General features: G+C 33.8%; 3 protein-coding genes and 1 long non-coding RNA gene across 4 annotated transcripts; 3 read left to right on the top strand and 1 right to left on the bottom strand.

Annotated features, from left to right (window-relative positions):
* The first annotated feature begins 12,325 nt into the window (after nt 1-12,325).
* LOC108466660 (basic blue protein-like) lies at nt 12,326-14,167 on the top strand. The gene is made up of 2 exons (XM_017767040.2): nt 12,326-12,675; nt 13,715-14,167. The coding sequence occupies exons 1-2, from the start codon at nt 12,510-12,512 to the stop codon at nt 14,041-14,043; spliced, it is 495 nt and encodes a 164-aa protein (XP_017622529.1). The 5' UTR covers nt 12,326-12,509; the 3' UTR covers nt 14,044-14,167.
* A 1,563-nt stretch (nt 14,168-15,730) lies between these two features.
* Nucleotides 15,731-18,036, top strand: LOC108462170 (uncharacterized). The gene is made up of 6 exons (XM_017762155.2): nt 15,731-15,881; nt 16,275-16,419; nt 16,537-16,730; nt 16,820-17,060; nt 17,366-17,502; nt 17,602-18,036. Exons 2-6 carry the CDS (start codon nt 16,296-16,298, stop codon nt 17,827-17,829), a joined length of 924 nt encoding a protein of 307 aa, XP_017617644.1. The 5' UTR covers nt 15,731-15,881; nt 16,275-16,295; the 3' UTR covers nt 17,830-18,036.
* A 2,824-nt stretch (nt 18,037-20,860) lies between these two features.
* LOC108466584 (uncharacterized) lies at nt 20,861-22,109 on the top strand. The gene is made up of 2 exons (XR_008278974.1): nt 20,861-21,162; nt 21,840-22,109. It is a non-coding gene; the product is annotated as an uncharacterized LOC108466584 (long non-coding RNA).
* A 1,362-nt stretch (nt 22,110-23,471) lies between these two features.
* Nucleotides 23,472-25,151, bottom strand: LOC108467071 (probable aquaporin PIP2-8). Its single transcript, XM_017767557.2, has 4 exons — nt 24,579-25,151; nt 24,165-24,460; nt 23,936-24,076; nt 23,472-23,853 (listed from the first exon to the last, which is right to left on the bottom strand). Exons 1-4 carry the CDS (start codon nt 24,856-24,858, stop codon nt 23,734-23,736), a joined length of 837 nt encoding a protein of 278 aa, XP_017623046.1. The 5' UTR covers nt 24,859-25,151; the 3' UTR covers nt 23,472-23,733.
* Nucleotides 25,152-25,979: the final 828 nt, after the last annotated feature.

The raw sequence follows: 25,979 nt of genomic DNA, 5'->3' as shown, positions 1-25,979 counted from the left end.
CGTCATCTAACTCGAATTGTATTTCTTTCTTGTACATTCAATTGTAAAAGGTCACTGCTTTTACTTGCCTCCATTCTAACTTACCTTGATCAAGACTGTAATATCCCGAATTAGGGCCTAATCGGAATAGTGGTTTCGTGACCATAAATCCGAGATAGAAATAATTATTTTATAATTATTTTGAGGTTTATGATATGATTGCATGATTGTGTGAAAATTTCGTGATGAAATTCTATGCCTAAAGTGCTTAAATTGAAAGTAGGGACTAAATCGAATAAGTTGCAAAACTTGCATTCTAGAAGTTTTTAGTATGAAATAGTTTTGGAATATTAATGAGGAGGTCTTAAATAGCAATTTGACCAATTTTAAGTTCATGGACAAAATTAGGACATGGAAGGAATTTTGGAAAGTTTAGTAGTAAGGGTATTTTGGTCATTTAGTTATTAAAATGAATTAAAACAAAATTAAAAGCCATTTTTGTCCATCTTCTTCATTAGGCCGAAATTTCAAGGGTTCTCCATAGCTAGGGTTTGTTTCAAGCTTCCAAGCTCCATAATCAAGAAAGACGTGGAATCGACCTCAATCGAGGAAAAGAAAAGATTATGGACTAAATTGCAAAATCTTTGTATTTTGGTACCAAGGTAAGTTCATGTGTAAATAATGTAGCATAATGGTTATTTTAAGTTATTGATGTTAATTATATGTTAAGCTGAATTTTATTATGAAATGTATGCTTTGTGGTTAATTTCAAATAATATGTAAATTATGTGAACTACTTGTTAAATATAATTGTTACCGAGTATTGATTTCGCATTCTACGGAAGACGGCAAGGATAAGTGTTCGAGGAAAAGCCCGTTTGAACCTTAGGAATAGATTAGGATACAAGTGACATGTCACTAGGATGATTGAGCATCCGAACTCGTTGAGTTGAGTCCGAGTTCACTTATGGATGCGAATGTCCGAACTCGTTGAGTTGAGTCCGAGTTCAATTATGGATGCAAACGCCCGAGCTCGTTGAGTTGAGTCCGAGTTCGCTTATGGGCGGGTTACATGATTGCTTGATTGCATATATGGCACTTATGTGCAAGTTATCCATGTATCCGAATTATATTCCGATGTGTTCAACGGGTAAAGTTCTACTCAAATGGAGGAATATTCGAGATGTAAAGAGACGTATTGGTAAGTGATGTGAAATGGATATTTTGGACAGGTATGTATTTAACCCTCGGGTTGAGTATTGATACAACCACGATAAGGTAATAAGATGATGAAAATGATTAAAATGTGATATGTGTTTTAGTGATACATGCTAATGTTGATTGGTATGACTGTTTGTTATGTTACTTATTATTTGCATATGAACTTACTAAGCATTTATGCTTACTCCCTCCTTCTTACTCATTGTAGTTTTGGACAAGCCAGCTCAGAGTCGGGATAGGTCAAGGCTCACCACACTATCCGGAAGACTTTTGGTAATGGCTTGTAAATTTAAGTATGGTATGTATAGCAATATACCTTTTTGTGTAAATGATCTTATGGTATGGTGATGGAATGGTTGAGGAAATGCTTGATAATGATAAATTATGAAAATAGTTAGTTTAGATTATATTTGATGTTAAGGAAAATTATTAAGATACTTAGTGCATAAAAACTCATAAAAGGGATGAAATTTGCCATAAACAGAATACTGCAGCAACACTGATGCGAGTTTAAAAATTTACTAAAAATCATAGAAATTGAACTTGGTAATGAACTACATATCAAATTGAAGCTTATTATGTCTAGTTTTACATGAAACAAATGAAACAGGTAAAGGAATTATATGTTACAAGATATTTGAATTTTAGTGAAACAAGGTCATAGCAGTTTCTGAATCCCCTATTCCAACTTTAGAAATTCACCATAAATTGTAAAGATATAATTAGGTAGTGTATTTTATATTCTCAGAATCCTTATTGAGTCTAGTTTGAGGAGAAATAAACCTCATAGTCATATGGATTTTGTACAGAGAGAAATGTGGTTCGTAGTAAATAGAGATCAGACCAGTCAAGTCCTAAAACAGGGGTAAATTTAACTAATAAACTGTACTAATTGGCCCAACCAAAAATTCTAGAAAAAAATTAGTAGATAGGTATATGAGTCTAGATTTAGGGAAAATTTACTGATCTTGATTTCGAGTTTCGTAAATCGAGATATGATTTTTCTTGTGACTATGATGCAAGTAGCTTAAAAGCTGTGAATGTAGAAATAAATAATCCAAAGTTCTAAATATGTTAAATTAAGCTTAGTAACACCTCATACTCGACTCCGGCGATGGTCCCGGGCGTGGGGGCATTACAAAGACCCTCTTGATCCTCGCAAATAGGCTTTTACATACTTACAAGTATTGCCACTAACTTTGGTTTGTAAGCCACTAGGCTTACCCTCTTTAGAACTCTAAAAGGGCCCTTGTATCTTTGCCAAGCCAATGATAAGTCATAATGTAAAACATTAGATATGTGTTTAAGATGGACATTACTTGTCACATTTACTCATTTTAACTACCTAGTTTGCATCACTACTTTGTCCCCAAAATCTGATGCACAACCCACCTCTCTCATAGGTGGTAGACCCACTGATGACTCAACAAGCTTTATGCACCACACGGCCTCAAGCTATCATACGGTCGTGTGACCCCTGTTTTGCATTTCTACCTATTAATTTGTAAATGTTTCAAATTGGTCCTAATTTGGTTCCGAATTTTTTCAAAGGCTTTCGTAAAACCTATTAAGACTTGGTTTTGATTGTAATGCTTAATATAGAATTAGTTTGTATTTATTGAGTATTAAGTATTATTGAATAAATTGCTTGTGAATGCTCCAATTTATTGTTGTAGCATCCTATAGCATGGGTCCAGTGGACCAGGTATAGGGTGTTACAGTTAAAGTCCATGAAACACATATAATTGGACTCAATATAGGAGAGGCCCAACTCCCCTTATATGGAATACATAGGACGAAAAACCCTAGTATTCCTGTCTAAGGTTGTCACCTCTCTCCCTAAATAATATGAAGTTAGGGATTTTTCTATCAAATTAATATTATTTGTATTCTACCACTTCAACTAGGATTCTACCAACTCTCTTTATAAATAAATGGCACTAGTAGACATCAAATCACACCAACAGAAAAAGAAAAACATAAGTTTCTCTGAAGTTTTCAATATTTCTATTCTGACAGAAAGTAGTGGAAATTTATTTTAAGTATTTATTTTTTAAGAATTGCAATTCTATCGGTTTCTATTTAAGAGAGATTTATTTCCTACTAAAAGTAATGAAAAATTTTTGGTTCTATGTTTGATTCGACTTGTTTAAGCCCACACTCAAAACAATTGCGGTACGAAAATAGCGGAAAAGATCGTTTGGTTGAAAGTTGAGAAAGACAAGGATCCATCTATTCAAAAACACAAATATGAATTCGATCTATGATTTATTGCTATAAATATCACAAATTCGGTCGATTTTCAATTTTTTTATTTTCTATTATATAATAAAATTATTTTCGAACCGGATTTTTTCCAACAACCTCTACTCTCAAGAAGGGAAGACCGAATTGTACCACATGTCCAATGATTGATAGTCTTCAAATATTTCTCCTCCAAGTCATCTGGTTTCTTTTCCTCAATGGTAATGTGTTAACCTTGTTGAAAGAGAGTATCTAGAACATCACTTTGCCATATACCAAAATGACTCGTGCCCTCGAAGATCTCCATTGCTAATCTCGTATTTGCCACTATCAATCTTGTCTACGTGATCGATGTCAGAGCTCTTGGATTGTCTATCATTTCAATCATAATCTTTCAATATGTCATAGGAAATCTTTTCTTATGTAGAAGATTAGTTTAAATCGCAACCACAAAGTATACTTCTAATAACCTTTGGATCTAATACTACTTATTGTGTGCATAAGGCAAAAGAGACTAAATTATTGTACTAGAAAACCACACTAGGTTTAATTCCCAAGAAAAATTGGAGGGGTCACAAATGATCTTGCTTAAAACCCAATCTTCTAGACAAAATTTCCCTACAATGTAATTTAATAAGACAATATATCATTACAATTATACCGTATAAAATATTGAAAGATAAATTAAATAATAAAAAAACACCAAAAATTTAACGAGATTCGGCAAATTACACCTACATTCTTGAACACTACCAAATATATAACACTGCAAAAAATACCAGAGAAAAATTACAAATAGGAAGAGATAAAAATTGACTTATAAAGAACATGGAAAATTTTGAGATGATTTAAAGGTGGTTACTACCTTTATTTATAGTAATACAAACACTCCACAACCTTGTATTTTTAGATGTGGGGTTGTGTTATTTCAATAGATTCTTTAAGTGAAAAATGAAAAATTTTTATGCTATTCTAAAAAGCCAAAGACAAATAGCACTACTATTTGTTTTCTTTTGTTTCCCCTTTCGCTTTTGGTTGCTACAGATCACAAGTTAAATTAGGAAGTATTTGGATCACTTTAGAACTTAATCAAAGCAATAACATTCCTTTATTACTTAGCTAAGAAAAGTGAAATTGAAACACTTTATACCTGACCCGATCGTCAAGTTCGGATTATAGAGTGCTACACCCCATATCTGAAAATTAACTAACTAATTCTTATTGCAATCCAAAATTCATATTCACAGAGTACAAGTATTATGAAAACACAATCGTCTATTTAACCTTGCAATATACATGAATTTACTTCCAGTTATATACTTTAGTCTAATATATAGAATATTTTACAAAGTAGTCTTTAGCATGCTAATTATGTGCTTTGGTTTGAAAGTAACATTTTGAGCATAGATAATTGCATCTACGACTATAACCCTGAGGTCCCACCTCTAGGCCACCCCGCTGTATGTATAATATGACTACGAAACAAATTTTCCTTAACACAACGGATTCTGGCCTGGTCCCTCCCCAAACTCTCAAATTTTCTCTTTTTACCTGCAATAATTAATAACACATACATAAGTTCAATTGAACTTAGTGAGTTTTCATACCTTGTCTCAATACAACACTAGTAAACTTGTGTTTCACGACTCCTCATTCATGTTCACTTGAAAACAGAAAATTTCATATTTGGCTATACAAAGCCTTAAACACATAAAGCTTCCACTAATGAGATTTCATAGATGTAATACTAAAATAAAGATTTAATAATGATTGATCCCTCGGTCAATTATCCTACTGATTTAATCTTCACTAGTTGCCTTTGTGGACCCTTATGCATCTATTTCCTTAAGAGGAAATCCTTGTGGATTCTTACTTACAAACTTGTGAAAGATAGCCCATATATAATTCCCATAGCATGTCTTGCATCAATAAATATAGATAACCAAGTAAGACAAAGCTTGGCGAATAGTCCTTGTTGCAAACTTCTATTAATAACTTATCCTTACGAACTCGAATTCGTAGTATGATCCTTGTGTATTCACGTTTCAGACCCAAAATTTGCGGATTGACACTTAGCGAAACATATAGACGGATTCATAAGGAAGAACCCCATTATGGATTAATAAAAAAGATCTACTCCCCTAAATCTATTAAATAAATCTAACGGATCGTCTTATCCTACCTTTGTCTTACAATAACAAAAGTCACATTCATAGTAGTCCACTCTGAGAAATAGATAACATGTAAGCGGATTCTTAAGAGTGAATCCCCTATTTACGGAATCATTCATATGAGATAATCCTGACAGACTGTTATATCTTTCATATATAGACTCGCATAAACAGATAACTAGTACCTTTGGTTTCGCTCATAATAATAGATTAGAAAAGAATGAACTCTTTCTTGGAGGACTTATCATGCGGATCCCATATTTGCGACGACATAGATGCAATCACATATATACATATTCATATATGCGATTTTATCTAGTGAACCTTCATTGGATTATGACATCTAGGCATATCTAGTAGATTCATAAACACAAACTATCTCACGGACCTCTTTGGCTCTTGCCATGGCCATGATCTTGTATTCATTCATATGGCGTAAAGCCTCCGACTTTTTAAAGTCCTTCATGTCCCATAAATATCTCTCATATGTCTTATAAAAGGCTTTCACATACTGATACACATCTTTCTCCATACAGTTCGTCCGAACATTCACAAAGCCACATATCATTAATATTCATTTTTGATATAGTTCGCCCGAGCCTCCGTAAATCCTCCTTGTTAATTTGAACATATAAGTGTTCCTCCGTAAGGCCGGGGTCATTCTTCAATCCCGATTTGTATTTACATGTCTTATCGGAGGCAAATCACATATCATATTCTCTTTTCTATCTTCCATCTTAATCACACTTTGACAAGCCTCCGTAACTCTGCATAATTCATACACATGCATTCAACTAATGCTACTATTCATGCATGACACACAATATGCTAAACATTTCATCAATTCAGCATGATTAAACTTATGACCAATCATGTATTTTCATATCTACTCAACATGCATCATTCAGCTATAGTACAACTCATCTTTTGCATAACATTTCGTCAAACCTACTTAACACATGATATTAAGGTAAACAAACAACCATTTAAGTTCTAAGTTCTAGAACTCACCTAGAGGTTGACATTATGTCTATCTACGTCGCTTTTTTCTTACTACATGAGCCTCCTCAGTCAACAAACATAACAACCATTTTAGAATTTCCAATGAAGATAATTCATCATCATAAGAATCATACTTTACTTTCATACAGAGGCCATTTAAATGATTATCCACAATTTCAACCAAAAATAACAGATTAGATGGATAACTGAAATCCTTAACTTTCTTTCATTTACTTAAATTCGTAACACAGAAAGGTTAAAAAGCTTACAAGGTTAATAAATTATCAATTACTTATGCACAACCTTTAGATTCTTTCTTTCATGCAGACTGCTCTTATCTTTCTTCATTCAACTAGACCAATGAAGAAGATGAAGAAAGAACAAAAAAAAAATGAAGAAACCATATCAGAGAATAACCTCTCCCTCATATGCTACTCACACATTTCTTTCACCGATCTCAAACTCAACAACCAAATGTGCATATTCATAACTATCATGTCTCCCACTAAGAAACTTTATAACGAAACCAAGGTTGAAATCCAACCTTTCCACAACCAGCCTGCCATTTCTTCTTATTTCCACTAGAACATGCTCAATTTGTAAAATTTTCAAATTAATACCCAAAATCATGATTCCAACTTAAATTTGACGTTCCAGGGTGTGACAAAAACACATGAAATTAAAATCCTAAACAAAAAAAAATTCCTTCTTTGTGAGAAAGTAAAGCCCGAAAGAATAATTCAAAATGAGCCAAAGAGCATTACCAGTTTAAGATGAAGGAAGAAATTTTGGTCAAAAAAATAGATAGAAAGGAAAGATGAAGAACAAATAAAAAAAATCTTACCAGTAATCTTTGAGAGAAAGGTGATGGTGTCGTTGATGCTACCATCGTTGGAGAAAGAAAGAGAGGAGAGGAGGCTTATTTTCTATAATGGAGCCAATAAAGAAAAAAAACAAAAAAAAAAGATAAGTTTTGTGTAAAATGTCTTACGGAAAAAAAAAAGGCATAAGACACTTTCCAGAAGAACCTTCCTTTTTTTCGTTGACTTATAAAATGACTTAGGTTGACTCAAGTCATTTTACTCAACCAAATACATAAAAATGTGTAAAACATTTTCTAGAAAATGAAAACAATGAAACAAACGAAGATAATGTTCCTAATCGATAATTTTTTATCACAATATATTATTTAACTCATAACAAGAATACATTCCAAAATGTATTTGAAAAAAAATATACTAAACATATTTGATAGAGTTTATCCTACTTGTTAGGTTTACTACTTTCCTTAATGGATCTATTACATCTAATGGACCTCAAAGCAAATTGTTTACATGTTACTCTATTCACTTTTTTTGGGTTAAAGGGAGGCTGACATAAGTCTAAAGTGCTAATAGTTGAGAATCGATAAACTTGTCAACAAGTTAGTATTGTATTTGGTGAAAGCTCAAAGACTTGGAAAAGCAACAGGTTGAAAAAAGTGAGAGCCTTTAGTTCTCGGTGAAAACATATATTTCAAAAACCATGCATGCTTTCACAATCATCCACAAAAAAATTCTCAACATTTGCACTTGTTGTAAAGCTCTTCGGGCCTTGCCCCATTGGCATTGCTAGTGTTGTTTTTTTTTTTTTTGTCTTACGCCCAAGCCTTGTGTTCTCATCTTTTAGATCAGTTCAAGGGTGGTTTTTAGGCCCTTTAGAACTTATTTGACCCTTTTGATGATCTTTGTTGGACGGTTTCTTTAGCCATTTTGCTATTAGTTCAATCCAACACAGAAGCCTATAATGTCATAGAACAAAGTGCAAAGCCCGTGACCATGGCACAAGATGTGCCCCATGGAGGTCTATCGATTAGATGAGGAACATTTAGCCCACGAGAACTGGCCCGATTCAAACAACTGTTGGAAAAGCCTGTCAGATTGAAGCCTGGTTGGCCTGATAATGAAGATATGGCAACTTAGGCTATTTTTAGTAAGTAAGGGAATCATATCTTGTAGATTTGATTTGATATGATGTAATTTTGTAAATCCCTAAAATCAATGGATAGGCTAATATCGTCGTCAATGTAATTTGATCTTGACCGTCGGTTTTGGGGGAGCTCAACTATAAATGGAAAGCCTCCCCCTCATTTGTATATCATCCATTGTATGTTGAATTCTTAAGACTAATAGAATTCTTTGAGCATTTACTCAAATACTTTGTGTACATTCTTTCTTTGACTTTATGTTATTCATTTTTAGCTTCTTTTGGCACAATCGCTTCTGCTATACAAATTGGTGCCTCAGAGGAATTCTAAAAGAATCCTCACTTTTGGGTGTAAAGGCTGACTTAGGCGAGTTTGGACGAATGGATCGCCTAAGGTCGCACGGATCACGAGACAAAAGATCTAGCCTTGTGACAAGTGGTATCCGAGCTATTGGTTAGAAGGCATTGTTGGGATGTCGAAAGAAATTGTTGATCAGAATGAGCCAATGCAAACTCGTGGGAGGGCCAGAAAAGTAAGTCGCTCAAGGGGCATGCTGACAGCTTTGGACAACTAAGTAGTTAATCTCGAGGAGCCTGTAGGGAACATGAAGGAGACGCTTGAGTTGGTCAAGGGACGTACAGATAGGTTTGACTCAATGGAAGAGCAACTCAGAAATTTTGTGTTATATTCTCTCGATGCCAATACGAAAAAGATGAATGAATTAGTCAATTCCACTACGAAAAAGCTGGCAGAGAGGGATAAGAACCTTGGGGATATGTTTTTAGCTATAAAGAAGGAAATTGAAGAGCTTAAGGGGAAGCTCACGATTTACAAAGCTGCTTTGAGTAATAGGATGTTGTCTTCAAGGCCGAAGCAACAAGCAATGGATGTTCCCAAACTAGAGAAGTTCAAGGGTGCAAGGTCCGCAAGGGATGTGGACAACTTCTTGTGGTAAATAAAGCAATACTTCCGAGCGATGGATATTGAGAATGATGCTATTAAGTTAAACACTACTTCAATCTATTTTACTAATGTGGCTCTCTTGTGGTGACGTCGTAGGTCCACGGATGAGAAACGTGGTGGGAACACAATTGGAACTTAGGAGGAGTTCCAAAGAAAGTTGAAAAAGCAGTTTTACCCACAGTATGCCGAGAAGGAGGCTCGAGCTAAGTTGTGTCGTCTCACACAATAAAGCACTGTTCGGGAGTATGTTTGGGTGTTTAACGAGTTGATACTTCAAATATCCTACTTGAATTAGAAAGAAGCGTTCTATTGGTTTGAAGATAGGTTAAAATCGTGGGAAAAGAATGAGTTGCGTAGGCAAGGAATCACTGAACTTACTATAGCCATCGCCGAAGCAGAGTCCTTTGTTGAGCTTAGTCCAACAAAAGACAAGTTCGAGTCATCTAAGCCCAATGGAAAGGGCAATGGTGAGAGAAACCATGAAGAAGATGAAGAAGGACATAACGATGATAGTAATATTACCGATAGCACTAGTGGCAATGGGAAACCACGAGATATGAAGCGGGGATCCTACAACCCAAGGGACAAGGGGAAGAGGATAAAATGCTTCCTTTGTCAAAGACCACACATGGCGCGAAAATGTCTGAAGAAATCGATGATTTCGGCTATTAAAAAGAAAGATGAGCCGAAAGAAGAGGCAAACCCTATTGAGGAAAGACATTGAAGGTCAATTCAATGGTGCTCATTATTGAAGGTCAATTCGATGGTGCTCATTCCTAAAAAAAAGAATGGTGAAGAAGGGTTGATGTTTGTGGACATCAATATTATGGGTCAGAAGCGGAGTGCTCTTATTGATACGAGAGCATCAGACTTAGTCATATCAGAAAAGGCTACGAAGAAGCTTGGTCTGTTTAGTAGGAAATCGAATAAGAAGATCAAGATAGTAAATTCTGAATAGGCCCCAACTGTGGGAGTAGTTCGTAATGTGGAGGTGCAAATTGGCGAATGGAAGGGAAAGGAAGACTTTAAGGTAATCCAATTAGATGATTACGATTATGTACTTGGCTTAAACTTCCTTGACAAGATTCAGACAGTTCTGTCTCCATGGGCCAAACAAATTTATAGTGTCACTGGTCCATTATCAAATATTGTTGTGCCAGTGCATCGGGATATGAAGGTTGAGACCAAGGTGTTGTTGTCAATCCAACTAGTCGAAGATGTTTTGTACGGGAGAAACATTAACTCAATAGAACGGAATGCTACGAAAGCCCCTTTGGAAAAGTTAGTGGAGCATGAGACCGATACGAGACCTGTGGAGTTGACTATGAAGCCGTCACCTTTGGGAAAGGTGGATTGTGTATCAGACTTCAAGGGGAAAGGAGAGATGCAAAAGTAGTCAAAACGAGTAAATACTGCGAGTAAGGTACATTGCAAACACTCTAATAGTGTTTTGAATTCTAACTTGTTGGCTTGGCAAAGTCATAAGGGCCCTTTCAAAGTTCTTAAGTAAGGAGGCCGAGGGACTGGGAGCAGTACGAAGCCAAGATGTGAGAATCCAAGGGATTCCAATAGGAATAAGTCAAAATTGGGGAAAGTTAGAGCGGAGACTTCTTGCCAACGAAATGTAACAATGAGTGCAATGGTTCAAGTTAAAAGGCGACGAAAGCCGAGGCAAAGGTTCCGAAGGAAGGGACAACCCGATCGCAAGACAAGTTGGGAAGAAGCCAAGGCAACGAGAAAGTTCCAAGGTGAATCAAGTCAATGTCATTCAGAAGTCGCAACAAGGGTGTTGTGAGAATGGGTGGGGGAGAATGTCACGGACCAAAGTGGAAAGCCCGTGACCATGGCACAAGGATTTTCCCATGGAGTTCTATCGATTGATGAGAAATATTTAGCCCATAAGAACTGGCCTGATTCAAAGAACTATTGGAGAAGCCTGTCAGATTAAAGCCTAGTTGGCCCGATAATTAAGATATGACAACTTAGGCTAATTTTAGTAAGTAGGGGAATCATATCTTCTAGATTTGATTTGATATGATGTAATCTTGTAAATCCCTAAAATCAATAGATAGGCTAATCTCGTCCGTCAATGTAATTTGATCTTGACTGTCGATTTTGGGGGAGCTCAACTATAAATAGAGAGCCTCCCCCTCATTTGTATATCATCCATTGTATGTTGAATTCTTAAGAGTAATAGAATTCTTTGAGCATTTACTCAAACACTTTGTATGCATTCTTTCTTTGGCTTTCTATTGTTCATTTGTAGCTTCTTTTGGTACAACCGTTTCCACTTTACAAATTGGTGCCTTAGAGGAATTCTAAAAGAATCCTCACTTTTGGGCGTAAAGGCTGACTTAGGCAAATTTGGACTAATGGATGGCCTAAAGCCTCACGGATCGGGAAATTGAGCTTGTGGCTAACGCCTTGTGCTTACATAATTTGTTTGCACTTTTCACTTTCCATCTAATAACCTCCTCCTTTTTATATATATATATATATATATATATATATATATATATATATATATATATATATATACTTTATTTTCTTTAATAAATAGATTTATTTAAGAAAAACACACTACCAACCTTTTTATATAAAATATATTTTATTCATTTATCAAAAAAGAAAGTAAACAATTTATAGTTAATGCTATTGTTACGTAAAGGCATCAAGACTTTACATATGTATCTTTTATTTGAAGCATCTTCTAGCATCCATCATTATAGACAGCGTATATTCATTTAACTGGCCGGCTGCCATTTTACTTGGAGCTTTGAGTTACCCCTCACTTTAATATAAAACAGTACCTAAGAACCAAGAATACCCATTCAAATTAAATGATTCAGTGCCAGTTGTATTTTATTAATTAATAACAAATGATGATGACATCCCTAACCAGTTGACGATAAAAGCTAAGATAGGCAACAAAATTTCATCGTTTTTGGTTGCTTTGAAAAGCCATGGAAGACAAGATTGGCAGGCTAATCATTCTTATCATGTGTTGTTCAATACTGAAAGGAGCCGTATCTCAAGTTTACAGTGTTGGTGATGAAAACGGATGGAGCTCCGAGGTTGACTATGGTTCCTGGTCGGAGAAATACAATTTCACCGTCGGCGATGTTCTAGGTACGTCTTTACTGCTTCCTTCCCATTTGATTTCATTAAGTTTGGTTATGTATAGCGGATTTAGTTGCTTCCTATAATTTCATCTTTTTTATTTTTTTAATTAGTAAATTTTTCATTAATTTCATCGAAAAAATTTTAAATCATATCAAATGATTCAATAGAATTAGCAAAAAAAAAAAACCTTTAATCTTCAAATTGAAATTACACATTTTGAAAAATAAATGATCTAATTATAATAAAGGGATTAATTTCGTCAAAACCCATATCACAATAACCATCCATAGAATTTGACCCTTATTTTTAAACATATTATTATAAGACATATTCATTGTGGTATTTTTGTATAGATAGACTATTCTACATATTCAAAAGACAAAAAAAATAATGTATAATATTCATCCAATTATAAAAAGTTAAAATATGGGTATAGTCCTTATTTATTTCAAAATTAGGAATTTACTTTTACTTGTATTTTCAGTAGTTTAGTTTTTTTATTTTTAAATTTTAAAATTTAGATCCAATGTCAATACTGTTAATTTTTTTTTTTTTGTTAAATCCAAAGCTAATTATAACATTTTTTTAATTACAGGGCTACCAAATGAGTAATTTTTTTTTATTTCAAAATGTCACAGCAATCAATTTAATCAAAAAAAATTGACAATGCTAACAGTGGGACCTAAATTTTGAAATCCAAAAAGTAGAAAAACTAAATTCCTAAAAATGCAAATCTAGGGACTAAATTCTCAATTTTTGAAAAGTACAAGGACTATAGGCATATTTTAACCTAAAAATGACAGATATATGACAACATCACCATGTTTAAAAAAATAAGCCAATTTGTAAATAACCTTGTCACCAAATGGAGAATCAACCTAATCTTATTTTCATTAGAAAACTATTCTGCCTTCATCTTTAGCACTAGGAAAAAGCCTGTTTTGGGTCCTGATTGTGAACATATATTCATGATTCTTCCTCATAACCATGCTATTTATGAAGGTTTTCAAATATAAATTACTCAGCAGACACTATATTTTTGTAGAGTTTACATATAACAAGGGGCAACACAATGTGTTTGAAGTGACAGAGTCTACATATAGGACATGTGATGCGAGCAGTGGAGTATTAGCCAAGTATGAGAGCGGAGATGATAAAGTTGAGCTCACTGAATCAAAGAAGTATTGGTTCATCTGCAATGTAAATGGGCATTGCCTTGGGGGAATGAGGTTTGGTGTTGATGTTAAAGCAGGGAATACTAGCAGTACTAATTTGGACCCAACTCCATCAGCCAACTCTGGCAATGCCTTTGATACATGGAGTTTGGGTCTCTGCATTTTTGCATTTCAATTTCTTCTCCGTTTATTTTGTTGATTTGTAGTAATTGCTGTTTAGGGACCCATTTTTGTGTTCTTTTAACCATTTTATGTGCCAGGGTCTGACCCTGAATTATTGGGAATTTTATGCACCTGCTTTCACCGATTTAGTAACTTTTAAACCAGTGTCTTACTGAAATTCTAACAGCGGGCAGGCATATTAATTTAAAGAAATGTCCTGATGAATAAGCATACATGTTATGTTTACAAAGGGATACAATCATACAAGGTCCAAAGTCCCTTTTTTATCATGCTGAGCTTGAAGAAGGTCATCCCAAATGTTGCTTTGGGAACTGGAATGGAGATTGTGGAGCTGCTAATGATTGTAATAATTATATTCAATGCCTCTGTTGTGTTCTCTCACTCAGTTAAACTACCAACAAGTGGTTCACATTGTCCACATCAAGAATTTGAGACAGACTGCCCCCTTGTATCGCCACCGGGCCGACGGACACCGTTTCCTTCTAAAATATTCAATCTTTTATGGTCTAAACCTTCTCTTTGATGGGATGAAACTGAACCCATCCAACATTGTGGAAGAATCGTTAAATATGATTTGGTTATTATGGCAAACTCATTAACACGATATGTATCAACATTCAACACAAATCAACTACAACGCCAAAAGCATAGAAAATAAAATAAGACATTTTTTACATGAAAAAATAAAGAGTAAAAATTATGAGACTCGAGAGTCCACTAAAAATACCCACTATAATAAAAAAAAAATTACGAAACTGGAGAGTTCATCTAATGTTTGAGAAAGCCCAATTGCCCATGTGCCCTATAATAACTCTCAGCTTAAAACAATAAAAATTATTTTGAAATACTTAATTGATTAAAATAATAAAAATAAACTTAAATTCTTTTTTAATAAGTCTACTACTAGGTGCTACATATAATTTTTTTATCGAGAAAATTATTTTTATTTTATTTTTATTTTTTAATCATTTAAAATTAGGACCAAATTGATAAGATTTGAAAATATTGAAAATTAAATTTATTAAAATTTTAAAATTAAGACCAAAAATAATAAAAATGTAAATATTAGATAACTAAATTTATTATTATACCAATAAAAAAATTGTCATACTTTCATTATGAAATTAATAGTGATGTGGAAAAACAAATTTCAAAAACTTTAATAATTAAATTGAATTTTTAATTGAGTGATAAAAATAAAATACTCTTATAATTAGGTAATTATTTTTACAATTTACCCAAGTTTTAAATAATAAAGATAACTATGAGGCTTGGGAAGTTGAGTTGAGTTTCTACTTTGCTCAGGTTAAAACACATAAAATATTTTCATTTTGGCATTCAAAATAAAAAGTATATAATTTAAGTACTTTCATTATATAGTATAGTTATTTTGATAATTTTTTTAAAAATATAAATACTGATGTGGCAATTAAAATTAAGCATAATAATAAATTATATTTTTTATAAAATATTTTTTATATTTTATATTTCTTTAAATTTTTAGAATTAAGAATATATTTTTTTAATTTTAGGATCAAATTAAGATAATTTATAAATTTTGAAGGTTATTTTTTAAAATAATATAATATGTAAAAGATGATGACTAAATTTATTACTATATCAATATTTTTAACTACCACGTCAACATTTGTGTTTTAACTGATAGTGACCAAACTATGTAATTTAGATGCTTAAATTATAAATTTTTTATTTTAAGTGTCTAAAATGAAAATATTTCTATAGCTGGACGATATCTATGTAGTTTGCCCATTAAATAAATAAAAATTATCCAAATAAAACCCTAGCCAAAGGGGAAAAAAATATAGAAGCGATCTTAGGAATTTCATCAATCAGGTTCGTTACACGCTTGTTTAAACCTTTCTTTATGTTTTCAAATTTTCCCTGCTCCACATATTTTAGGGTTTTTGAGGTTTTACTTAAGTCTTTTACGGTTTCTGAGAAATCACGTTGGACGAAAATTCGGCTCCTTGTTATTCGATTTAGTTTAATTTTATAATAGAATTAACGATCAAGTTTGATTCTTTTGAACAATAATTTTGTTTATCTATTTCAATTGCTCCTTAATTTCGTAAACAACGGTTGAAAGATACACATCAATGGAAGTTCTGTGTATATTCTTGCTGGAAAAATGAATATTGGTGATAGTTTAGGATTTTGTTTTATTTATTTTATAATCTATTAAAAAAGAGTCCTGGATTTGCTTAATTTCCTAAGTTAATTTTTCAGATAAAACCTAGCAGAGAAAAAATGGAAGAAGAGCGAAGAGTGCACCCGGATTGTATAAATGCCTCAAATCCGTATCATGAATGCGTTGAATATTGCTTCCGGAAGATTGCTGAGGCCAAAGCTAGAAAGGATAATTCAGTGACAGGTTTAACTGTTATACTTGTAATTCTTAAATTAATGTTTTTGTTTACCCTGCCTTTTCCTTGAGAACTCATTAGACAGTTTATCTTTATCGGCTTAATTGCAATTTATGTTGTTATAGAAACTCCGCAACCTGAGCATGGCCAGCCTGTTACGCCTGCTGCTTATCAAGAACAAGATGAGCAACCTGGCATTCCGGAACCAGAAGAAAGCCCTGATGCTGATAGTGACGGCCCTGTTGAGGAGAACATTGAAGGAGACATTACAAATCTTACAGGAAGGCAGAAAAAACTATTTGAGTTGAGACTAAAGATGGTTAGTTTGATTGATCTTTCAAAAACAAGATGATCTGTTTTGTCATCTTTATATATGTACTGATTATTAAGAATGATTATCTGTTCCAGAATGAAGCGAGAAAAGCCAATCAAACAGCAATGGTGGCTGAAAAGAAAAGAATGGAAGCTCTGCCAGAATCTAGAGGAATTTCTAAGCAAAAATGGCTGGAGGAAAGGAAGAAAAAGATAGGAAAATTACTAGATGCTAATGGTTTGGATTTGCAAAATGCGTATATGCTAGATACCCAAGAAGCAGCTGAGGCAAAATATAAGAAATGGGAAAAGGATCCTGCTCCATTTGGTTGGGATGGTATGCTTCTATCTACTACTTATTATTTTTACTTTTCTCTTCAATTATCCTGGTTACATGATTGTTATGTTTCCTGGTTTTTAATGATACTCCTTGTTCTAATTTTTATGTTGTACCAGCTGCTTGTGCATGCATATTTCTAAGGCGTAAATATTATAGGCCCGTGAAACTTGTCCAATGCATTCTCATCTTTTGTGTGTGTGTGTGTGGATGAAAAAAGAAGAGCTCTTATCCATTCTGTAGGATAGAAAATTGTACCATGTCAATGAGCTCAGTCTGTGTTTTTTCTTGGAGGGACTTAACAGTCTTCAATCAGAAGACATTGTACAATGCATACAAGAAGCGGACAAAGAACATTGATATTGACCTAGAAGAATATAACAGAATGAAAGAAGCAGATCCAGAGTTCTATCGTGAAGCTTCAAGCCTCCAATATGGGAAGGTATGATCGGAAAAAGTAGGGGGAAAGGGTTGCTAGTTTCTTTCTTATTATCCTGCCCATTTGTGTAAGTATTCACCATGTGTTCCTTATGGTGAACAGGCACCTAAAACTTCAGAAGATAAGATTGAGAAGATGGTGAAGGAACTTAAAGACCGTGAAGAAAAGCGCAAGTCATTTAGCCGGAGGAGGAAGTTTCATGAAGAGAAGGATATTGATTCAATCAATGATCGTAATGAGCATTTCAACAAGAAGATTGAAAGGGCATTTGGAAAATACACTCTGGAAATAAAAAATAATCTTGAACGTGGAACTGCATTGCCTGATTAAGGTATATTGTCCATTGCTATGCTTTTGTCCAGCTCAGCAAGCATCAAGCCAGGCTTGCTTGCCTTCATAAATCAATGAATATGTATGGAATGTATTTTCAGATATATTCAACCTAACCTAATGGTTTGACTGGACTATAGTGAATCCAATGCTGTTATACGTATACCTCCCTGCAAGTGTATCTGATCTTCATCTTTTGAGTACTAATTAACCTTTATCTTTTACTGGATTGCTTGCCTCCATGAATCTATTTGTAAGAGCAGTATGTCTGAGATCTTCAACTCGGCCTTATGGTTTGACTTAGATTGGATTGAAGTGAATCTGATCCTGCTACTAGTATTCCTGGGAATATCTTTGCTGCTGATCTTTTTGAGTAACCTGTCATTAAACCTTGTTTTATTTTTCACTTGAGCACCACTTAGACTAGTCCAGAACAGATTGTGGGGCTTCACACTTTTCCCACTGTCTCTATCTCAGTATTTTCTTATTGATTCACTAGGTTGCTAAAAAAATGTACGACTGTCTTAACTAGTTATAACCACCTTGCAATAATGAAATCCTGCAAATGTTACCAAGTTGTAGGGAGATTCATTTGGAGGACAGTTATAGAGAGGCTAATTTAGCTGCTGACTGGATTGCTAGGACTAGGGAGCGAAAATGCCTTGGTGACTTGGTGTCATTTTCGTTAAATTAAATCTTTTATAAGGTTGCTTGTAAGAGTTTATTTTGCAATTTTCTGGATTTGGTACCTATGTACCTAAACCTAACACCATTTAATGTGATGATACATATAAATAAAAACAGGTCAATTACTTTGTATCATTCGTTGAAATTTATACTTTATGTTATGCTTTACATGTTGGTTCACTCATATTGTCGAAATTATTTTTTTATTTCTTCGATTTAAAAATGATGGATTGACTCTTTGGAAAGCGAAAATGGAGTCGCCACCAATCTTTTCTTGTTTAGGTGTGATCGGATCACCTAGAAATTTGAGTTGTTTTAATAAAACATTTTGGTTTACTAAAACAATGATTTTGGTCTACGAAAATATGAAAAAATAGGCTCGGGAGTCGGTTACGTACGAAGAAGGATTAGCACCTTCATTACGCCCAAAATTAGTATCAAATCGATTAAATACTGTCCTTTTGTTTAAAATTAAAAATGTTTTTAAAATGTGGTTTTTGTTGATAACATTTGAATAACCTGAGTCCATTGCCAAAAATCTTCTTGTTTTGACGTTCGAAAATTTGTAATTCGAAAATAACAAAAGGATGCCCAACTATTTGGTCTAACGAAAAATCGATACCCAGCACAGTAGGGCACGATTCCTCGAATTTTCAAACATTGACCATTGCCTCACTTTGGAAGATACAAGTGAAATTCCGAAGAAATATTCGATTATTTTGAGCAAATAGGAAATTGCAACCCAACACGATAGGGTACTATTTCCTAAACTGTTAAATACCGAACATTTCCTTTATAAGTTTTTTCTTAGAAAACATGAATGAAATTCTAAAGAGACATTCGATTATTTTGAGAAAACGAGAAATTGCAACCCAACACGTTAGGGCACGATTCCATGAATTGCTAAATATCGAACATCTCTTTCATTTTAATGAAATTTTTTAAAAGACATGAGTGGAACACCGAAGGAATATTCAATTGTTTTGAACAAATGGGAAATTGCAACCCAACACGATAGGGCACGATTCCCCGAATTGCCAAACACCTAATATTGCCTTTATTTGCGAAAAATCTTATTTTGAGGTAACAAATAAATGAATAAAACGAATAAAAAGACAATAATGAATAAGCTAGGAAATATTCGAGATTAAAAAGAACTAATAATAAATAAACAATCATTATGTAAGACTAAAATGATAGTACAATGAAGATAATAATAATATTAATAGTAATAATACAAGTAATAATTTTGGAATGATGTGTGAAATTATATATATGTATGTGAACATATAGATAAGTAAACAATATATATAATGTGTGAAGAGTAAAAGGTAAAATAAGTGTATTTAAAGAGTAATGGGTAAAAATATAATAATAATATAATAGTAGTAATAACGTAATAGTATTAGAAATATACGATATATAATATTGAAGTTAAATACATAATATATACATGTTAGAAATAATCATAATATTAAAACAACTATTAATAATACTACATAAATAGATATATAGTAGTATTATATACATGATATAGTTAAAAATATATAAACGTAAGATAATATGGGAAATAAAAATATATAAACGATATAGTATTAGGGCATATACAAAACAATAAAAATACAATATTAAAAGATATATATATATATAAAATGTATACATAATATAATATTAAAATATTTACATGGTATATACATAATAATGTAAAAATAAACTATTAGTAATATTATATAAATATATACATATAATAGTAATAATAATATAAAGGTATTTCATATAAACATAAATGCACGTGAAAAAGAAAAGAAAAAAATAATAATCACAAAAGTATGAAATCAAAATAATATGTAGAAATATGTTTATTCTAAAAAGAATAACTGAAACTTAATTGAGAGAAGTAACAAAATCCAAGAGATAACTTACAAGTAAAACAAATTATTGAAACAGAATTTTGGGCTAAAATTAATTGCGTATAAATGTCTGAGGTCTAAAATTGAAAATGCCCCAAATCTTAAAATACCGCGCAAATGGGGCAAATTGTAATAGCACATAGACTGCATGGCCAATTTAAAATAATATAAAAAACTTAAATATGACTCGATTGAAAGCTAGCACAAAGGAAGGGACCAATTGCGCAAATTACCCAATTAAAGGTAACATGCGCATGGTCCCAAGCAAAAAAACTGATCCCACTCCCCCATGCTACTTTGTTTTATTATTAATTAATCACACTCCCCCATGCCACTTTGTTTTATTATTAATTAAAACCATATTTTATTTCTCTTTTATAATATAAAAAAAAACCCTTTTTTTTAAAAACAAAAAAAAAAGTTAAAACACCACTCTATCATCCTACATTCATTTTTTAAAATAGAGAGAAGGCTCTCAACTCTCTCACCCTCTAAACATCCGGCCAAGGTCCGGTCACCAGACCACCGTAGCGGCCGTCGGTCGCCGGAGACTGCGCTGCAATCCACGGTGGCCGGAGAATGCGAAAAGGCCCATTTCTTACCCGTTTTCAGATGGATTTGAGGATCAAATACTCCTAGCCCAAAAATGTTTTAAAAAAAAACTTTGTCCTCTCCTTAGAACGGTTGTAACATTGGGGAGGAGCTCTTCCGACAACGAGAAGGCCAAACGACTCCGGTGAGTCTTTTTCTTTCTTTTCCTTTGTCGCATATGTATATAAATATAAAATAAGAGTAAAAAAATAATAATAATAAAAGTAAAATGAACAAGAACTTAAAACAAAAGTCGAAAACTTTGAAGCTTTTTTTTTCTCTATTTTTTTTCTTTTTTCAAAAGAAAATGCCCCCTATTTACAAACGTTTTTTTTCAAAATACAATCGATCCCCCCTTTTTTAGTCAACCACGCCGAACGGAGGGGAGGGCTTCGACGATGCGGCGACGGGGCCAGATCTGGTGAGAATCCCTCCTCTTTCCTTTTATTTGCGTTTTTTTTGTGTATCTTTGTTTAATTAGATTTGTATAAAAAATAAAAGAAATATTAAAGAAGCAAGAAAACGAAAAACGAAAATAAGGAGAATAAAATCGGAGATCAACCTTCGGTGTGTTTTTTCTGTTTGATTCCTTGAAAAATATGCGTGTGATACAATTTTTGGATCTCCTCCCTCTTTTTTCTTTTTTTTTTTAGTACCATCTCTTCCCTCTCTTTTATTTCCATATTCGTGTTTTTTTTTTAAAAAAATCTGGGATTTCAGGCTTTATAACCGAAATACAATGGATTTGCTATTGTCTATTTCCTTGTTTTCTTGCTTCTTTTCTGCCCCTTTTTGTTTTTTTTCTTCTTTTGGCTTTTGCAGGTGTAAGTGGAGCAGGTGTGCTGGTGGCAGACAATAGGGGTGGCACTAGGTGGCTAAAATTTTTTTTTTTTTGTGTGTGTTCGGGTTGAGCTAGTGTAATGGGATTAGGTTGGGCCAAAATGATTTAGACTTGTAACTGAGTAATGGGCTAGGTTTAATTTGGGTTTAATTTTATTAAGCTCGGGTAAAATTTGGGCCTTACACATATTATTGCAGCTTCTTAAATGCATATGATTATATATCATGATATTTGAAGGATTGAGATAAAAAGTTATTGTGCTTGACTTAAATTTATTAAAGGTAGTTCAAGTAAATAGCGTATGATAGTTATGGTTATGCTAGATGAGAGATATCGTCATTTTGTGGTGCTATAGGGGCTATCTGATTAGACTTGAGGAAAGCTGAAATGATAATTAAGTTTGTCATCATCCCAATTCCCTGTTCATATAGTAAACTTGTGGGTTTGGCCCCCATAATTGAAGGGTAACTTTCCGTTGTTTGGTGGCTACGAAACAATGGGGGGGATAATCAGGGAAGTTAAAAAGACCTTAAACCAGAATATTTACTTTACAGGAATCCAAGACTTAGGGACCATGATAGGCTGAGCAGTCTATTAATTGGAAAATTTGATTTTTGAAATGGGAATTGAATTCGAATAATAAATTGATATAAATATTTCGTATTTTTTTGGTCAAAAAATAAATAAAATGTTCTCTAAATATCAAAAAGATTCTATAAAAAATTTAAATTCTAAAATTTTCTAAAATAATAATTTTAAGAACTCCGATAAAAGTTATTAATTTTTTTATTTTAATTTAATTCGATTAAATTTATTCGAAGTGGTTTAAATTTAAAATTAAATTATATCCAACAGTAACCCTTGCAATTAAGAAAAGAAAATGGAAATGAAGCGCTGAACCCTCACCACTATGGTTGCATGCATGCCGTAGGCCATTGGTTAAATACTCTTGAAGTTTTCATCATCATATCAGGCCACGTACCTTTCGTAAAAAGACGGGACTATGATTCTCTTTTACACCACCCCATAAAAACATTATTACTTATAAATTTATTATACAAACTGTTTAGTTTGGGGAAAGTGTATTAATACTATTTCCCTTCTCTTTTGTACTGCACTGCTACCAGCCTACTACTTTGTTTTTTCGCTTTATCTTTCTTTGCCTTTGTGGTTTTAGCCGATTTCTCATAGGATAAGACTGAGTGGTAACCCATGTGCAGCCATGACGCGTGGCTTCGTTTGTAGGGTCCTCGGATTCCTTGCCCTCTCGTTTTCTGCTTTTGGCAACCAACTGACCTTTCCAGAGAGGTGAAAAAAGGAGAAAGAGGGTCAGAATTTTAACTTTTTAATCCCTTTTTTATCTTTCCTTGGGAAGGGGGCATCTTTGGTTCTTTCTTGTTACCCTTCTCCTTTATACGTGTCTATCTATCATATGTTGTTACAAAAAGTTAACTCATGTGTACCTCACATGATTCCAAAACAAGGCCCTTAAGTTATGGGAAATGAATGATCCCCACTCACTCCAAATGGCCATTATGGGGAAAATTTTGTTTACCCATTTTGTCATTTTAGGTTTTTTACAGTAAGTTAGGTCTTGAATGAGACGTATTACCTTTAAGAAACGACACTAAGGAATCAATTATCTAAATTCTTAAAAGAGATTTACACTGCACACAATGTGAAAAAACAGTGATACATGGGAGAAGCAAAAGCTAACAACAAAGGATTAAATATTTATAAATAGAGAAAAATGATAAAAAGGAGAGGGTCATCATCATCATTCATAATAATAATCTTCTCATACACACAAACGAACAAATGGAGAAAATAGAAAAAGAGTGAAGTGGAGACAAAGCTATTTGGGTTGATTTTTTTTTAGTTGGTGGGGTTGCTGCGGAAGGATCCCAAAGCTTTGATAGCTGCTGCTCTAAGGATGTACTGATGATATATAGCTGCTGCAAGTGCTCCAACAAATGGACCAACCCAGAAAATCCACTGTCCATCACAAATATAAACCATGTCTTAGTTTCAAAGATCAAAAAAGGACAATGAAATGTTATAGTATATGAACACTTACGTGGTCATCCCAGGCTTTGTCGTTGTTGTAGATTACAGCAGCACCGAAACTCCTTGCAGGGTTAATACCAGTACCGGTGATGGGGATGGTAGCCAAGTGAACCATGAACACTGCGAACCCTATTGGAAGGGGAGCCAATACCTACAACCAAAACAACAGTTTAAATCCCATCAGACACTGTAATAGCTTAAAAACATGGAGTCAATCCGTATATATAGAAGTTACATACAGGGACGTGGGAGTCACGAGCACTTCTCTTGGGGTCGGTGGCTGAGAAAACAGTGTAGACAAGTACGAAAGTTCCAATAATCTCAGCTCCCAAAGCAGTTCCGTTGTTGTAGCCAGAAGCCACCGTGTTTGCACCACCGCCAAGGGAGTTGTATGGATGCTTCATGAAAGCTTTAACCAACCCAACTCCACATATAGCACCCAAGCACTGTGACACCATGTAAGCCACAGCCCTGATGAGAGATACTTTACGGGCCAAAAACAACCCAAAAGTCACCGCAGGGTTAATGTGTCCACCTGTAACCAAAACAACCAAAACACTTAAAGCAAACAAAAGGGTAATTTAGTTTTTAGGGTATGGGGTTTTGTTTTGGTGTGGTGTTGGTGTTGGTGTCGGTGTCGGTGTCGGTGTTACCTGAGATACCGGCAGTGCAGTAAACAAGGATAAAGATCATGCCACCGAAAGCCCATGCAATACCCAAGAGACCAACACCATCACATGCATCTTGTTGTTTCTTGTGACCAATTACGGTAGCAACAGTGACATAGAGGAAGAGGAGAGTGGCTATGAACTCAGCTATGAGGGCTCTGTAAAAAGACCATGACTTGAGTTCAGCCATGTCAATCAGAGGTGCCGGTGGAGGGTCCACATAGTCCTTACGACCCTGTCCTTCTTCACTCACTTCCTTAGACATTGTTTTTGGGTCTCTCTCCAAGCTTTCCTTTGTGGTTTGCTTATGGGGAGGTGCTTATAATCTATATGTTGTTTCTTTGTGGAACTAAATGCAGCTTCAAATCACACCCTTTTAAACTGGTGTCAAGGGGCAACACAAATGGTGCATTTTTGGATAAGCCAAGGGTAGTGTTGGAATATAATTTGGATTATGGGAAATCATTTTCCTTAAATAATAATATATAATTTGGTGGATTTGAGAAGGGGTAGGGGACAGTCAGGGTGGGACCAAAGAGTGTACAGCGAGACCATGTGACTGTGAGGGCTAAAAGTAATCATCATCTCAAAAGTAGGGTTTCAAAGGGGTCAGCCTGGCATCCAACCTAAGCCACGCTTACAACAACGGTTATATCTTGTCTTTTTTCCCTCTCTCTTTTTTTTTTTTTTTTTTTTTCTCCATAATTTTACTTGAATTTCCTACAATATCCGTTTCATGTCCCCTTCCCTTTGTTTTGCCACGTCATCTCATACCATTTCCGTTCTCTCCAGTTATTTACTGCCTTTAGTATCAAACTCTTCCCAATTTTTTGGTTTATGAATTAACCTAAACTTTTAACTATTTTTAAATGGTTAACTCTCCAAATGAATTTCTAAATTATTCATTTATTTATTTTAAATATTTTAATCTGGAGCTAACTTACCGCTTAAACATTTTAAATATGATATTGTTAATAAATTTAGTAGGTATACGAGTGTTCATATTTTATTTCACTTATTTTCCTTTTAGGACCTATTACTCCTTACATATGAATTCCTAACTTTATCATCTAATAACATCTTCCTAATATTAATCAAAGATTCTCTAAATACATGTTAAATTTTAACAATCAAAAACTATCTTCTTTCTACTTTAATTCTCTAGATAAACAAAGCCATCATAACATCCTTCCTTGCTATCACTCTCCAAAATAATCTTAGAATAACCTCTATGTCAAGCTACTTATAGACCATAATATACGGTCCATAATTTATTTATTTTAAATATACTTTGCATTAAATGTAAGCTAGCATTTAATGTCGAAATTAACTAAATGATTTGATTGAGGTGATCTTAGTATTTCAAGTTTAAAATCAATTTAGAAT

This window comes from Gossypium arboreum, chromosome 2, assembly GCF_025698485.1.
Source record: "Gossypium arboreum isolate Shixiya-1 chromosome 2, ASM2569848v2, whole genome shotgun sequence".
NCBI lineage: Eukaryota > Viridiplantae > Streptophyta > Magnoliopsida > Malvales > Malvaceae > Gossypium > Gossypium arboreum.
This window is presented reverse-complemented; position numbering and strand designations above follow the sequence as displayed.

Bases quoted from the DNA above. Each gene is read 5' to 3' on its own strand.
- LOC108462170 (XM_017762155.2), top strand. From the start codon at position 16,296: ATGGAAGAAGAGCGAAGAGTGCACCCGGATTGTATAAATGCCTCAAAT. The intron at 17,061-17,365 runs GTATGCTTCTAT...GGGACTTAACAG, and splicing joins TGCTCCATTTGGTTGGGATG to TCTTCAATCAGAAGACATTG. The intron at 17,503-17,601 runs GTATGATCGGAA...TATGGTGAACAG, and splicing joins CAAGCCTCCAATATGGGAAG to GCACCTAAAACTTCAGAAGA.
- LOC108466660 (XM_017767040.2), top strand. From the start codon at position 12,510: ATGGAAGACAAGATTGGCAGGCTAATCATTCTTATCATGTGTTGTTCA. The intron at 12,676-13,714 runs GTACGTCTTTAC...ATATTTTTGTAG, and splicing joins CACCGTCGGCGATGTTCTAG to AGTTTACATATAACAAGGGG.
- LOC108467071 (XM_017767557.2), bottom strand. From the start codon at position 24,858: ATGTCTAAGGAAGTGAGTGAAGAAGGACAGGGTCGTAAGGACTATGTG. The intron at 24,077-24,164 runs GTATGTAACTTC...TTTTGGTTGTAG, and splicing joins CTCGTGACTCCCACGTCCCT to GTATTGGCTCCCCTTCCAAT. The intron at 23,854-23,935 runs GTAAGTGTTCAT...TGTGATGGACAG, and splicing joins ACAAAGCCTGGGATGACCAC to TGGATTTTCTGGGTTGGTCC.